General features: G+C 33.8%; 1 protein-coding gene and 1 pseudogene across 1 annotated transcript in view; one reads left to right on the plus strand and one right to left on the minus strand.

Moving 5' to 3' along the window:
• LCMT1 (leucine carboxyl methyltransferase 1) overlaps positions 1 to 14,228 on the plus strand; it is a 92,571-nt gene that overhangs the window by 57,781 nt on the left and 20,562 nt on the right. Inside the window, exon 7 of the mRNA XM_074196809.1 lies at positions 11,495 to 11,615. Within this exon, the coding sequence (XP_074052910.1) occupies positions 11,495 to 11,615 (121 nt within the window). The remainder of the gene's footprint in view (positions 1 to 11,494; positions 11,616 to 14,228) is intronic.
• LOC141495060 (transmembrane protein 14A pseudogene) lies at positions 6,233 to 6,523 on the minus strand (annotated as a pseudogene).

Below are 14,228 nucleotides of genomic sequence, written 5' to 3' on the forward strand. Positions count from 1 at the left end.
AAATTTCTGAGACTGGTTTTGAATTCAAGGTTTATTGAACTCCATATCCATTTCTCTATCCATTGTACCTCCTAGCTGCCTATTATGCTTTATATATTTTATGCAAAGAACAGAAAAAGTATTGTATAGAAACCATGAATCTTATTACATAGTTTCATTTTTTTAAGTACATATACTAATTTTATCCCATTAGTTAATAAAACCTTTGCTGATTAGCTGTGTTATCAAAAATTACTTCTGTGCATTTAATTTATTATATCCCCTTATCCTCCTACCCAGTGAACCATACTTTGTAACAAAGATTCAAAAAGAAGTGAAGAAAAAAGCAAATCAGCCAAACTATCCAATGTATCAACTGAATCCGATTGTATATACACAATAACTTTTTTTACAAAACATAAAACCTTAACTGATTATACATGATTATAGGGAAAATGCTAAAAATTCTAGGAAGAAGATTCACGAGTCTACTAAATGAATTTTTTGAAGTCATATACCAAGACAGCTAAGCTTAAGATAAGTTCTGGAGTTTCCACATTTTAAAGTACATTAGTACATATTTTAAAAAGACATGGAGTAACAGATATAGAACCAAGAGGGAAGCTATTTGCCAGAGATCTAGATTAAAGTTGCCTCCTCTTTGATACTTCCTACAAGTTGCTAAACTCTGTTTCTAGGCCACTTGAAGAATATAAACTTCAGAGCTGCTAACTGGCATTGATAGAGAATTTCCTTGTTCAGAGTTCTCTGTTATTGAAATTATAGATTCAGTCCTTAAATATGTGGAGTATTTTTTTTTAGTTTTTTTCAAGGCAAAAGGGGTTAAATGGCTTGCCCAAGGCCACACAGCTAGGTAATTATTAGGTGTCTGAGACTGCATTTGAAGCCAGGTACTCCTGACTCCAGGGCCAGTGCTCTATCCACTATGCCACCTAGCCACCCCTAGTCCCTAAATATGTAAAACTCAAACCATTTCAAAATATACCATTAGAGTAGGTGTTTAAATTCAACAGATAATTATTAGGAAACTATTATGTGCAGGGCATTGGAAATACAACAGCAAAATGAAATTGGTATTTTCATTTTTAAAAAGGAAAACTAGACTTCTTTATTTCAAAAGTTGTTTGGCTCAAATAAGATAATAGATACGAACTGTTTTGAAAAATTTTTAAGTCCTATATAGTTGTTCAGTATTATGAATTTGAATGACAGGACTTTATTTCCCAACCTTGACCTCTCTCCTGAATTCTGATCTTGTCTTTCCAAGTCTCCTAAACATTTATAGTGAACTATCCTAATACTATAAAACTGAATTTATTTATCATTTTCCTCTCCTGACTCCTATATTTAATGCATTTTTGTATTACCTACCCACAGCATCTTAAAAATAGCTGAAAGTAGTGAAGCATAGCCTTTTTGTTCCAGAGTAGATTGTAATGGGTAGCTTTACCAAAACCAAAAACAAACACACAGAAACATTCCTGGTGCCTAACCTGCAATAGAGATGGTTCACTCTTTGATAAAAATATAAACAAACTCCAAAGCTTTACAACCTAGCAGAACTTGCTTGCATTCTGCTGACATAGAAATTGAGCATTCCGGGTCACTTACATTATTAGAGAAGAGAATAAGGTTTGACTTAATTAAGGATTGTTATTATAGATAATATGGTAATATTTACAGAGATTGCAGGATATCAGATTTCTAGATTTATTCTGGAATATTGGCCTTAAAACAAGGATCAGAGGCAATTTAGGAGATAGATTTGTAGCTGATACAAGCAGAGTTCAGTCCAGCAGACATTTTATTTGAAGGTACGAAATACTATGCCTAGAGGAAAGTACTAAAAAAAAATTAGTCATTACCTTCACAATTGTATATAAAGCAATAAAAAAGCAAGGAAATAGTAGAAGAACATATTCTGTCTACCAAGTATCTGATTATTCTTGCCTTGCTTTTTGTATTTTAATTTCACCATCTGTTTGGTTTTTGAGTCCCTTTTTTATCCCTTGTAGTTTTTGAGTCCATTGCTAAATCTTATCAATTCTATCTTCTCTTGTACACATATTCTTGCCTCAGGTCTCTTCACTTTTCCACCCATTTTCCACACAGTTGTCTAAATGTTTTTCCTTTAGGTGCTTTAAAAAAAAATTATCCTGAACTTAAAACACCAAAAAGCCCCCAAAATGCTTCTATATAAATAGCCAGTCACAAAAAGGATTTATATGAAATCATTTATTATCTGTATTTCACACTCCTTTTTAAAAAGTAGATAATTTATTTTACATATTACTTTCAAAACTGTTCTACTTATCTGTGCTTCCTTCTAAACATCTGTTCTCTTTTGTTCATTTTTTAAAATGTGTTTTTTTGCATCTTTTTTGCTAACCTCTCTGAACCTTTGTACCACCTCCCCTTCACTAAAAACCAATAAAAAGAAAAAAGGAAAAAAAGCCTCATTGTAATAGGCATAGTTCAGCAAAATGAATCCATACAATGACCTATCTGAAAATGTAAGTGTTTACACCTTGAATCTGCTGCTTCCCTGACAGGAAAAAAGTAAACATGCTTCAACAGAGCTTCTCTGGAGACATGTTTGGTTATATTAAGTTCTTGATGTTTTTCCAAAGTTGTTTTTCTTTTCAATGTTGTTATCCTTGGATAAATGATTTTCTTGGTTTGGTTTTTTCTTTGTGCTTCTGTTATCACTTAAATTTTTCTGAAATTGTCTCTTTCATCATTTCTTGTAGAACAATAATATTCTTTTTACATCCATATGTCATAGTTTGTTCAGGTATTCCCTATTTGTTTAAGAGACAGTCTTTTTTTTTTTTAATAGGTTTTTGCAAGGCAAATAGGGTTAAGTGGCTTGCCCAAGGCCACACAGCTAAAGTAATTATTAAGTGTCTGAAACTGGCTTTGAACCCAGGTTCTCCTGACTCCAGGGCCGGTGCTTTATCCACTGCACCACCTAGCTGCCCCCTAAGATATTTTCTTATGTTCTAGTTCTTTTTTCATTTCTCCTTTTGGAATCAGATTTTTGCTTTGCTTATTTCTGCCCCCCCCCATCCCCTCTTATTATCCTCCCTCTTAGGGTTTATTCTTTACTCCACAATTCTGCCATCATTGCTTATTTTCTGAGTTTGATATATTTCTACATTATTCTCTATGTTTATTTTCAACTCTCCATTGTTCATCTCAGATAAGAATGAGGTTTATCTAGTGCCCACCTCCACCCTTCTTCCATGTTTGTATGTTGTCCTTCTCACAACCCAAATTATGAAGAATAGCAAATTCTATCCTTCCTCCTTTTTTACACAATTATATTCCTTTCATACTTCTTTCTCTTTCTCTCTTCAAATCCTTAGAACAGAGCCAGTATACTCCTTAGGGGGATCCCTGATTTTATGTCTGTTTTTCTTGTTTAACTCCAATATCTTTTGAAGATATTAAAGGTTCTGTAGAGACACTTGTTTCTTCTTTCTTTTTTTAGAATGTTAGCACCATTTCTTCATTTCTTAATGTAATTCTTCCAGTCAATCAAAAAATTTAACTTTTTTAGGTATCTTTGGACTCTTGTATTTACATTTCAGAGTTCCTATTCAACTCTGGTCTTTTCATGAGAAATGCTTGAAAATTATCTCATTTTCCCCCTTAGCTTTGTAGTACTAATGATAGTTCCTTGGCATTGGAATGGCTTCTTTGTTTTTTTCATTTTTTTAGTGAAATTATATTTTATTTTTCCAGTTACTTGCAAATGTAGTTTTCAACATTCATCCACTTGCAAATTTATGAGTTCTACATTTTTCTACTACCTTCCTTCTCCCCCCCCCATAACAGCAAAAAATTTGGTAAAAGTTGTTTGTACATGTTCAATTGTTTTTTTTTTAAACATATTTCCATATTAGTCGTTTTGTGAAAGAGGAATCGGAATTAAAGGAAAAGAAAAGACTCATGAGAAAGAAAGGAAAAATATAAAAGAAGTATTAAAAAAAGTGAACACAGTATGCTTTGCTATACATTCCAACTCCATAGTTTTTTCTTTGTGGATGGCATTTTGTCCTTGATCTCTGAACTGCTAAGAAGAGCTGCATCTGTCATAGTTGATTGTCTCACAATGTTATTATTAATGGATATAATGTTCTGTTGGTTCTGCTCACTTCATTCTGAACTGCTTCCTTCTATATGCTTGCATTATTTTTTCCTTGTGATGTGATATGACTGTGGGATTTTTTTCAGATGCCTCTCAGGAGATAATCACTGTTTTTTTCTGTATCTGTTTGACCATCTAATTCTAGTAAATCAGAGTAGTTTTTTAAATTATTTCTTGGACTATAGTGTCTAGGATTTTATTTTTAAACATAGTTTTTAGGAAGTTCAGTAATTTGTAAATAATCTCTCTCTGACCTATATGTCAGATATAGGATATCATTTTAAAATATTTTTCAATGTTTTAATTTTTGTTCTAATTTTTCTTACTGTCTGATAGTCATTGATTTCTCTTTAGTCTTTTCTAGTTTTCAGTGAGTTTATTTCCTGGGTAATATTTATCTCTTTCTTTTAAGTCACTTTTTATTCATTTTCTTCCCTGAAGGGCCTTATTTTCCTCCTTTCTTTCTCCTTCCTTCTCCTTCTTCCTTTCCTTCCCCTCCCTCCTCTTCCTCCTTCCCTTCTCCCCCTTTCCTGCTCACATTCAGCCTTCCTTTCCACATGAGGCCTCCTTATACTCACACTGCTCCTTCTTTCCACCTTCAGATTCATTTGCTCTATTTAAATCTGGTATCTCTTTACTGAGTTATATGTTGTCATCTCCATTGGAATGCAGACTTCTTGGACTGATCTTTGGCTACCTTGCATCCTCAACATGTAGATGTAACGTAAAATGGACCAACGGACATTGATTTATTTTTTTTTTAGAATCTGTTCTTTTTGCTCTGAAATGCCAGAACTTTATTGAATTCCTGAATTTGAAATCAAGAGCAGAATCTAACCTTGTAACTGACAATGTAAATGTTGTTTACTTGATTTTCCAAGAAACATTTAACTAGTAAGTTAAGCATCTAGTTTTTTCGTGATGATGATGTTTATCCTTCATTCTTGAAGTTGTCCATGACATCAGGGAGATGATGCCATGACAAGCACATGAATTGGATTTGAGTGAGGGGTGCTGTGCTAAAGGAATACTTAAAGGGATATCAAAGTCTTTTGTTTTTGAAGAAATGGCAAAAATGTATACAGTGAAAGTAATATATTAAACACTGAACATTTGAACTAGCTTTGAGCTTAAGATGTATTTTGGGGACCACATACTGACCCTTTCTGGGGAAAATATACTGTCATTCCTGCCTTGTCTTTTCAATGAGCAGTTCTTACCCTGCTTCTGTTTCTAGTGATAATCATATTTTATGTCTTTAGAAATTCAGATTATAAACCTTAATGTGGCATGTAGGTGATCTTGGGTTCTAGAATCATGTCAGTGGAGTATATAATCTCTGACTGGCTTCCCAGACTGGAAAAGCATCATGCATGGACAGAGATGCTTGAGAACAAGCCTACCTAAGCCAGATTTGATTGTAGGTTAATGATTTTTTTTGTTCATAGACTGATTATTTACTTAGTTATAGAAAAGGAGTTCTTTTTTTCGCTGATAGCAGGAAGTATCCACACAGTGTCTATAAATTCCTGAATTTTTTTTAAATAGCAGAACTTTTACTTGAATATAATTATGCTTTGCTAAAGCATCTAGTGTTTGCAGAGGGTAGAATAAAAATTAAAGTGGTTTCCTTTTTGTAAAAGAAGCAGAGATTAGGACAATGGGTTAATATTTTAGTCAAAGCACACAAAAGGCATGTAAACTTTTGATTAGTGACATCAGTGTTGGGATTTTTCAGTAAAAAAATATGAAAGACTTTTAAATTATAACAGTGGACAATTGCTTTGCACCTTCTATAATGATAAATAAAACAAGGAAAATGAGGGTTAATGAGACATGACTCATCAAGTATACCCTTTAGGAAATGCTGATTGTGAATTAGGAAATAGTTGAAAAAAATTTTTGGTTTTAAAAAAAGCTTGCAAACTAATGTTAATAGAATAAGTGTCAATTTGTTCGTTATGTTTTTCCTTATAGATGCTTGACATTTCTTGTTGAAACTTAGCTTTCAAGTATAAAGAACATATTTAGTCTGCTGTAGTAGAAAGATGAAAATACATCCTCGATAGCTGAAGCTTCTCATGGGACCATCAAGACGAGTCTCAAAATCATCAAGAGGCTTAGGCCAGCTATAATTCCTGCTGACATTAGTTTTTTGAATCTCTTGAACCTCATTCCCATGATAAGGGTCAGAAAAAAGGTAATCAGTAGTGATATTTTGATATCCTGGGAGTCATGGGAGACACAATAAGCTCCATAACCCGACAGCAAGCCAAAGAAAAGATTGGCAACCAAAGATACAATGCTTCCTTTGCGATGATATCCCAAAATGCCTCCAAATGCTACTATGCTAGCATATCCAAAACCAATCAATAGCCATGGTTACACATCTCACACTCAGCAGCCGTCCCGGACGCCTCCAGCGTTCTCTCTGAAATTATTTAATATAACTATTTTGGAAAAATAACATTTGACATTTTATTTTTCAATTAGTAAATATTTATTTTTCTCTCCTCCAGCTTAAAAGGAAAATAAAATTTTTGTAACATAAGCATAGTCAAAATAAAAAATTCTCACGTTGCCTATGCCCTAAAATATATCTCATTTTGCATATGAAATTATCATCTCTCTTTTCAAAAAGTGGAATAATATAAATCATCAGCCTTCTGAAATCATGGTTAATCACTGCACTTATTGGAAATCTTAAGTCTTTTAAAGACTTTGACTTTATTATAATGGTTTTGTTTTATATAAATTTTTCTTCTTTCTGCTCAGTGCATTCTGTAATAGTTCATAATATCTCCCCAGGTTTCTGTGAACCTATTTCTTTTATAATTGTTTAGGACAAAATCATATTCCATTACATTCCTACACCATAATTTGTTCAGCCAGTCTCCAATTAATGGGTACCTGCTTAGTTTCCACTTCTTTTTCACTACAAAAAGAATTGCTATAGATTATTTTCCTCTTTTCTGTATTATCCCAGCTAGAGTTCCTTTGTTGACTGAACTTTTTCTTTTTTAAAAGAACTAAGTTATTTGAATGCTTTAAAATTGAGCCTATACAATATAGGAAAAAAAGAGTTCTTAAAACAATTTATTCAGAAATGGTGACAAAAATATAAAACATTTTCTTCCCTCATGTAAAACATGGTATACTTGGAATTTTCTGCACGCAGTACTTAGGGAGTTACTGTACCTTAAGAAAGACAAAAATTAAATAAATTGAATAAAAAGCAACTAAAACAACCAAGGAGATTTCTGGAGGGGGAGGATCTATTATAATAGGATGAAATAAGCTTTGGAATCGTATTTTAGGAGATGAAGGCTGAGAAGGTATAAGATTGAAGGCTTATTCAATCCTAAAGAATAAAGATAGGGTGAGTACCAAATATTCATCAAATAACAAAAGTATTTGAACTAGAGGGCATTCCTTGAAGATGAAGAGTTAGGAAAGTTAAAGGAGAAATTATTATAACCATATATTTGGAATTCATTATCCTTCTCTAGGAGTTAGGACAGTCAGGAAATTTAAAAAGAATTAAGTTCATAAATAACCCCTAGTGGGTTATTAAGAGAAACCAGAATGTGTGTGTGTGTGTGTGTGTGTATGTATATATACTCCCTTAACATTTGACTTTAGTTTCAAGATACCCATGCCCTTCCATAGAACATGGCATTGTACTTATGTATTTGTATATTTAAGCAGTTTGAGGTAGAGATCAACAGCAGGCAGCTATCTTTAGGAAGATCTTTTATTATTACTATTCCACATTTTCATTCTTGTGTGTATTAGTTATTGCCAAAGATCCTTCAGAAAAGACAAAAAATATATAGTTGAAGGAATATTTGTTGTGTTTTGATCCCAAAGGAAGGACCTCCTCCATCTTAGTTTTTTCTATGCTTCAGAATTTTTTTTTCTGTACATCTTATTTTAACAGTTCTACTAAGAGTTTTTTAATTAAGTTGCTGACATTTCTTGGAGTTACACATTTATTAGGATTGCCTGCTTTTTCCCTTTCAACTCTCCCTGTTCACTGTAAACATTCATTGTTGGGAAACTAGGATATTATTTGTATTCAACCTTTTCATATTTCTGTTAAAAATCTGGTTCATTTGGTCAGATACATTTCTTGAACTGATACCTAAACGTGAAGATGGCCTGAACTAAAAAATGTTAATTTTAGCACTCAAAGCACTCAAATTTGACTCTATAGTAAATGTAGACTTTGTTTTGGAAACCATAAAATATTTACTCTCAGGAAACTTTAGCTGTTCTTGGCTAATTATCTTCCAGTGTAGTTTTGTAAAATAGGATTGATAAATTTTTCCTGTTAAAATAATAGTTAAGTTCTTTTTTTTTTTTTTTTTTTTTTTTTTTAGATTTTTCAAGGCAATGGGGTTAAGGGCTTGCCCAAGGCTACACAGTTAGGTAATTATTAAGTGTCTGAGGCTGGATTTGAACCCAGGTATTCCTTACTCCAAGGCCAGTGCTCTATCCACTACGCCATCTAGCCATCCCAATAGTTAAGTTCTATATGACAATCACCAGCTCAGAATTAGGCCCTCACAAGTCATCTAGTCCTCTCTGTTCCTTTGTTTGTGAAGATCCCTTATACCTCAAGTTAAGTTTCCAGAGGTAGATCACCACCACAATGTGGTTACCTTCAAGAGTTCTAGGAGTAACCCTGTTGAGAAGGAAACATTTCTACTATTGGAATTCTTGGCCAGTAAAATCAGATCTTTTTTTTGATCAGAGTCAGTTAAAGTCTTGTTTCAGTTTATTTCCCTCAGAAACATTCTAGGCCACATGAATCCTCACCAGGTTTTGCTTCAAGACTTTTAGGGTGGTAGAACAGAATCTACCACCTTCCATAGCTACTCTTGGAAAATTCTAATTATGTGGAAATTTTTCCTCAAAAAAAATCCTAAATCTGAGTCTACTTAATTTCTATCTATGCTAGTTCTGTTGTTTGAGACCTATCAGAACAATATGCATCTCTCTTCTTTGTGACAGCCTTTTTTTCCCTTCATACTAACCATCCTCAGACTTTTCATGTTGTTTTAATATGGCATATTCTTAATCCTACCGTTGGACTCTGAACCTAGTTTAGCTTATTAATGACCTTTGTAAAATGTGGTACCCAGAACTGAATGGTCCTCCAGACAGAGTATAGCAGAACCATATGGGATATCATAAACATCTTTTTAAAAAAATTATTTTCTTTTTATTTAAGGAAATGGGATTAAGTGACTGCCCCAGGTCACACAGCTAGGCAATTATTAAGTGTCTGAAGTCGGATCTGAACTCAGGTCCTCCAGGGCTGGTGCTCTATCCACTGCGCCACCTAGCTGCTCCCCATATACATCTTATTTATTTGTTTGTTTGTTTGTTGGTTTGTTTTTTAGGTTTTTGCAAGGCAAATGGGTTAAGTGGCTTGCCCAAGGCCACACAACTAGGTAATTATTGTCTGAGACTGGATTTGAACTCAGGTCCTCCTGACTCCAGGGCCAGTGCTTTATCCATTGCGCCACCTAGCTACCCCCCCCATATACATCTTAATGTAGCCTAAGATTATCTGAATTTTGGAGACTGGCATATCATTTATGTTAAATTTGTTCTTTTTTAGACAAATTCGTGTCCAGTAATACCTTCCTTTTGTATTCCTGAAATTGATTTATTTGAACATATGTCTAAGATCTCATACTTATTCCTATTAAATTTCATCTTATTAAAATTAGCCCGACATTTTAGCCATCCTGACTCTGTGATTCAGTGTATTTCCACATTTGTGCTATAAGGATAGAATATTTATAACAAAGATTCAATAGCACAGGGCTAATTACAGTTCTCTGAGATACCCTACTAGAGATCGATCTCCTTCTTAGTTGAAATTGATCCATTAATGATTATTTGTAATCCTTGGAAATATTTTCCAGAATTCTTGACACAGCAATTTTTTTTTAGATTTTTTTTGCAAGGCAATGGGATTAAAGTGGCTTGCCCAAGACCACACAACTAAGTGAGGTCAGATTTGAACTCAGGTACTCCTGACTCCAGGGCCAGTGCTCTCTCCACTGTGCCACCTAGCTACCCCATTGACACACAGAATTTTTGCTTAGAAATAAGTAGTTCTCAGATTGATAAGTCTTGAGAAATTCTTGTCATATGCATGTCCTCAGAAATTAAGACTTCTCTTTTTTTTCTTTTTTTTTAGATTTTTGCAAGGCAAATGGGGTTAAGTGGCTTGCCCAAGGCCACACAGCTAGGTAATTATTAAGTGTCTGAGACAGGATTTGAACCCAGGTACTCCTGACTCCAGGGCCAGTGCTTTATCCACTGAGCCACCTAGCTGCCCCTCAGTCTTCTCTTTTATCACGAAATGGATAGTTAAGTCAGTTATTAGAGAATCCCTTACCACTGCTGTTTATCGATTTTTTTTTACCCTTATTGGAAATCTATTTCTTAAAAACTCCCCTGGAATCTCACTGTCTTTATTTGACAAACAAATAGCTCTTTCCTCCTTTCTTTTCTCTTCTATGTGACAAAATTTGTTTTTTTCCTCATTGTTTTACAAGTGTCATCCTTAGTCCTCTTTCTTCTGCTAGTAACTTTTGTGACCAACTACCCAGAAGTATGCATTTTCTCCATTTGTTAAATGAGATGGAAGATCTTACTGTTTTTTTCTAGTGCATGATGGTAGAGTGAAAAGAATCCTCAAATTTGTAAATTTTTACAAAACCAATTTTAAAAGAAATATTTTAATATTTTTCTGATAGCCTGCAGAATGTGGAGGTATTCCCAAGCTTTTTTAAATCTTTTCTTCTAAAAGGGAGATTTACTTCAAACATACATGAGAAAATAAGGAAGATAAAGTCTGCTTTGCTTTCATTTTTTTGGAAACTCTGTCCTTAGTCCTTTCCCTTCTGCTTGATCCTCAGTTTTACCACTTAGACAGTTTGCTTCATTTCTCTGAGCTTTTTCTCATCTATAATAGAAGGGGATACCACATCATTGAAGTTCCCTTACATCTCCAAATCTATTATGCTATGATTATAGCCTTTGATTTTATATGCTGAAAGATTCAGCATACTGAGGTATCAGGTAACATGTGATGAATCATCTCCAGTTATTTCCATATATTTCAATGTAGTTGAAACCAGGTACACTTGTTGAAAGAAGCTTTTACTTTTAATGATATTTATTGTGATCAGATTTGTCATACTTTGATACTTGACTAAATCTTTCTAGTTTCTTTGTGGTATGCACTGCCCTCTGTTGGTCAATTTGTGTTAATCCAAATTGAATAAAATAGCTAAATTTTTTTTTCCCTCTCTTAAGATTACCAACTCTGTTGATAGCAGAATGTGTACTGGTTTACATGACACCGGAGCAGTCAGCAAGTCTTATAAAATGGGCAGCCAACACCTTTGAAACTGCGATGTTCATAAACTACGAACAGGTAACAATTTGCAACAGTCTGAACTTTGGGCCAGTTTCTGTTGGACTTTATTTCATTGACTAATTTTTCTCCACCAATATTCTTGAGTGCTTGTCAACTTAAAATACAGCTTTCCTAATACTGTTGACCTTCCTGTTACAATCAATACTAACCCCTTTATGAAACTTCTTGCTGTGGTTTCCATGACACTTTGTTTTCTGATATTGAGTGGTTCGTCATTTACTTGCTCTGAATTTCTTTGTCTCCTATCCCTACCCTCCATCTGTATACCTTTGTCACCAAGCATATCTGTGACCTATTTTGTCCATCATCTTTATGTTTACTTCCAAATTTATATCATCAACTACGTCTTACATTTCCATCCTATATAACCATGTAACTTCTGACTTTTCCAGGAATTAGCTGTTTGACATTAGAGAAATCAATTACCTTGTTTCATCATTTGTAAACTATGGAGGTTAACTCTATATTCTATAAAGTTTCTCCTAGCTCTAAAATTCTTTATTTCTCCACTCAAAAGACATATTAGCACCTCAAATTCCATACATCTGAAGTCAGATTTTCTCCTGCCACTTACCCTATCATTGCTGAATTCTTTGCCTAATTTCCCTATTTCTGTCATTGGCAACATTATTCTTCTGTATTAGAAGCCTTTTACTTATCTTTCTTTCTTCTTCCTTCATTCTTAATATCTTCTGAGCTTTAACTTTTTCCCAAGTCCAGTGAATTTTTTGCAATAGCTCTCAAATTTTCTTTTTTTATATTCTGTTCTCTTTGCTACAATTCTAGAGATCATTATCATTATCTTCCTAACTGATCTCTTCTATTTAATCCTCCTAAAAGACTATTTTTATCACATAACTTTTTTTTGCATTTTGCCAATAGAATCAAATCTAAAACTATCCAGCTTGACTTTCAAGCTATTTTATAAATCATCCCCTCCTCCCCAGCTAACATTATTTTCTGCTAATTCCTTCTTAAACTCCTCCATTTCATTTAGGCTGCTTGCCTTATTTTTCTCTGTCCTTACCTTTATGACGTGGCTCAGGTTATTTCCAATGTATGAACTGCCCTCTGTTATTTGCTATTCTAATTATATCAGTTCTGTAGAACTAAAATTCTACTTCCTCCATGAAAGTCTTCTGTATTAGTATAAAGCACATTATAATCTATAGCTTTTGATTTATAATTCCATTTTTTTGCTTCATTGTATAATATCATCAAGATCTACATACATATATCTTTTCTAAATTATAATCTTATAATCAGAGGGGTTTTTTTTAATCTTCCTTGGACTTCAAGAATTAGGAGTTCATAGGGGCAGCTAGGTGGTACAGTGAATAGAGCACCGGCCCAGGAGTCAGGAGGATTCAAGTTCAAATCCAACCTCAGACACTTACTAATTACCTAGCTGTGTAACCTTGGGCAAATCACTTAACCCCATTGCCTTGCAGGGAAAAAACCCTTAAAACCAAACAAGCAAAAAGATAAAAAGAATTAAGAGTTCAGTAAATAGCTGATTAATTAACACTTAGCTCTTTAAGGAACTCTTTTTATTTTTTTTAATTTTTTTAGGTTTTTGCAAGGCAAATGGAGCTTAAGTGGCTTGCCCAAGGCCACACAGCTAGGTAATTATTAAGTGTTTGAGACCGGATTTGAACCCAGGTACTCATGACTTCAGGGCCAGTGCTCTGTCCACTGTGCCACCTAGTCGCCCCTTAAGGAACTCTTAATACCTGGTGCTGTGCTTAATAAATATTTGAATAACTACTGACTATATCATTGATAGTTATATCTTTTAAGGTTGAATTTCCTGAGGTTCCTAGTATATGCTTTTGAATCGGAGTTAGTTCGAGGTACTTAACTGCTATAAACACTAGATTTATTTATATAAATGGAAAATTAAAAAGAAGTGAAGTTGTATTATTTTGTAGGCAAATAATTTTCTAGTGGAATTAAGAATTGTGACTTTAATGAGAACTAATCTTATAGTGAAGCCTTTAAATGTAAGGAAAACGTTTTGAGTCTGTTGGCAAAATTTAATTAAGTTTAAAGGTTTTGCTTCCTAATGACTTCTCAGTTAAATCTGAGTAGTTTTGATGAAGGTCCTACAATTTTAGGCAGTAGGTTTGGACACATCTAAGTATGAAAAATGAGAGCTTTATGAGTCTGGAATAAATATTTAATAAAAACAAGTTGGGGGCAGCTAGGTGGCGCAGTGGATAGAGCATTGGCTCTGGAGTCAGGAGGACCTGAGTTCAAATCCAACCTCAGACACTTAATAATTACCTAGCTGTGTGACCTTGGGCAAGTCACTTAACCCTACTGCCTTGCAAAAAAAAACCCAAAAAGAAAGCAAAAAAACAATTTGGAGTTTTTAAACAGCATTATACCTATAAGGGTAATATGTACTGCTGGTAATGATAGGTAAACATGTTTTCTTTTTTTTCTCCCCATGAATTTTGGATTAAGGTAGACCATCTTCTACTTGACTATTGTATCAATAAATAGTCTCATTGAGAACCTCAATATATAGATTGTAGATTGAAGCCTATTATTTCAATCATGGGGAGGTACTAATTTGAAATTTCTCTACCTAGTGTTTTCCCCTAT

This window comes from Macrotis lagotis, chromosome 8 (genome assembly GCF_037893015.1).
Source record: "Macrotis lagotis isolate mMagLag1 chromosome 8, bilby.v1.9.chrom.fasta, whole genome shotgun sequence".
NCBI lineage: Eukaryota > Metazoa > Chordata > Mammalia > Peramelemorphia > Peramelidae > Macrotis > Macrotis lagotis.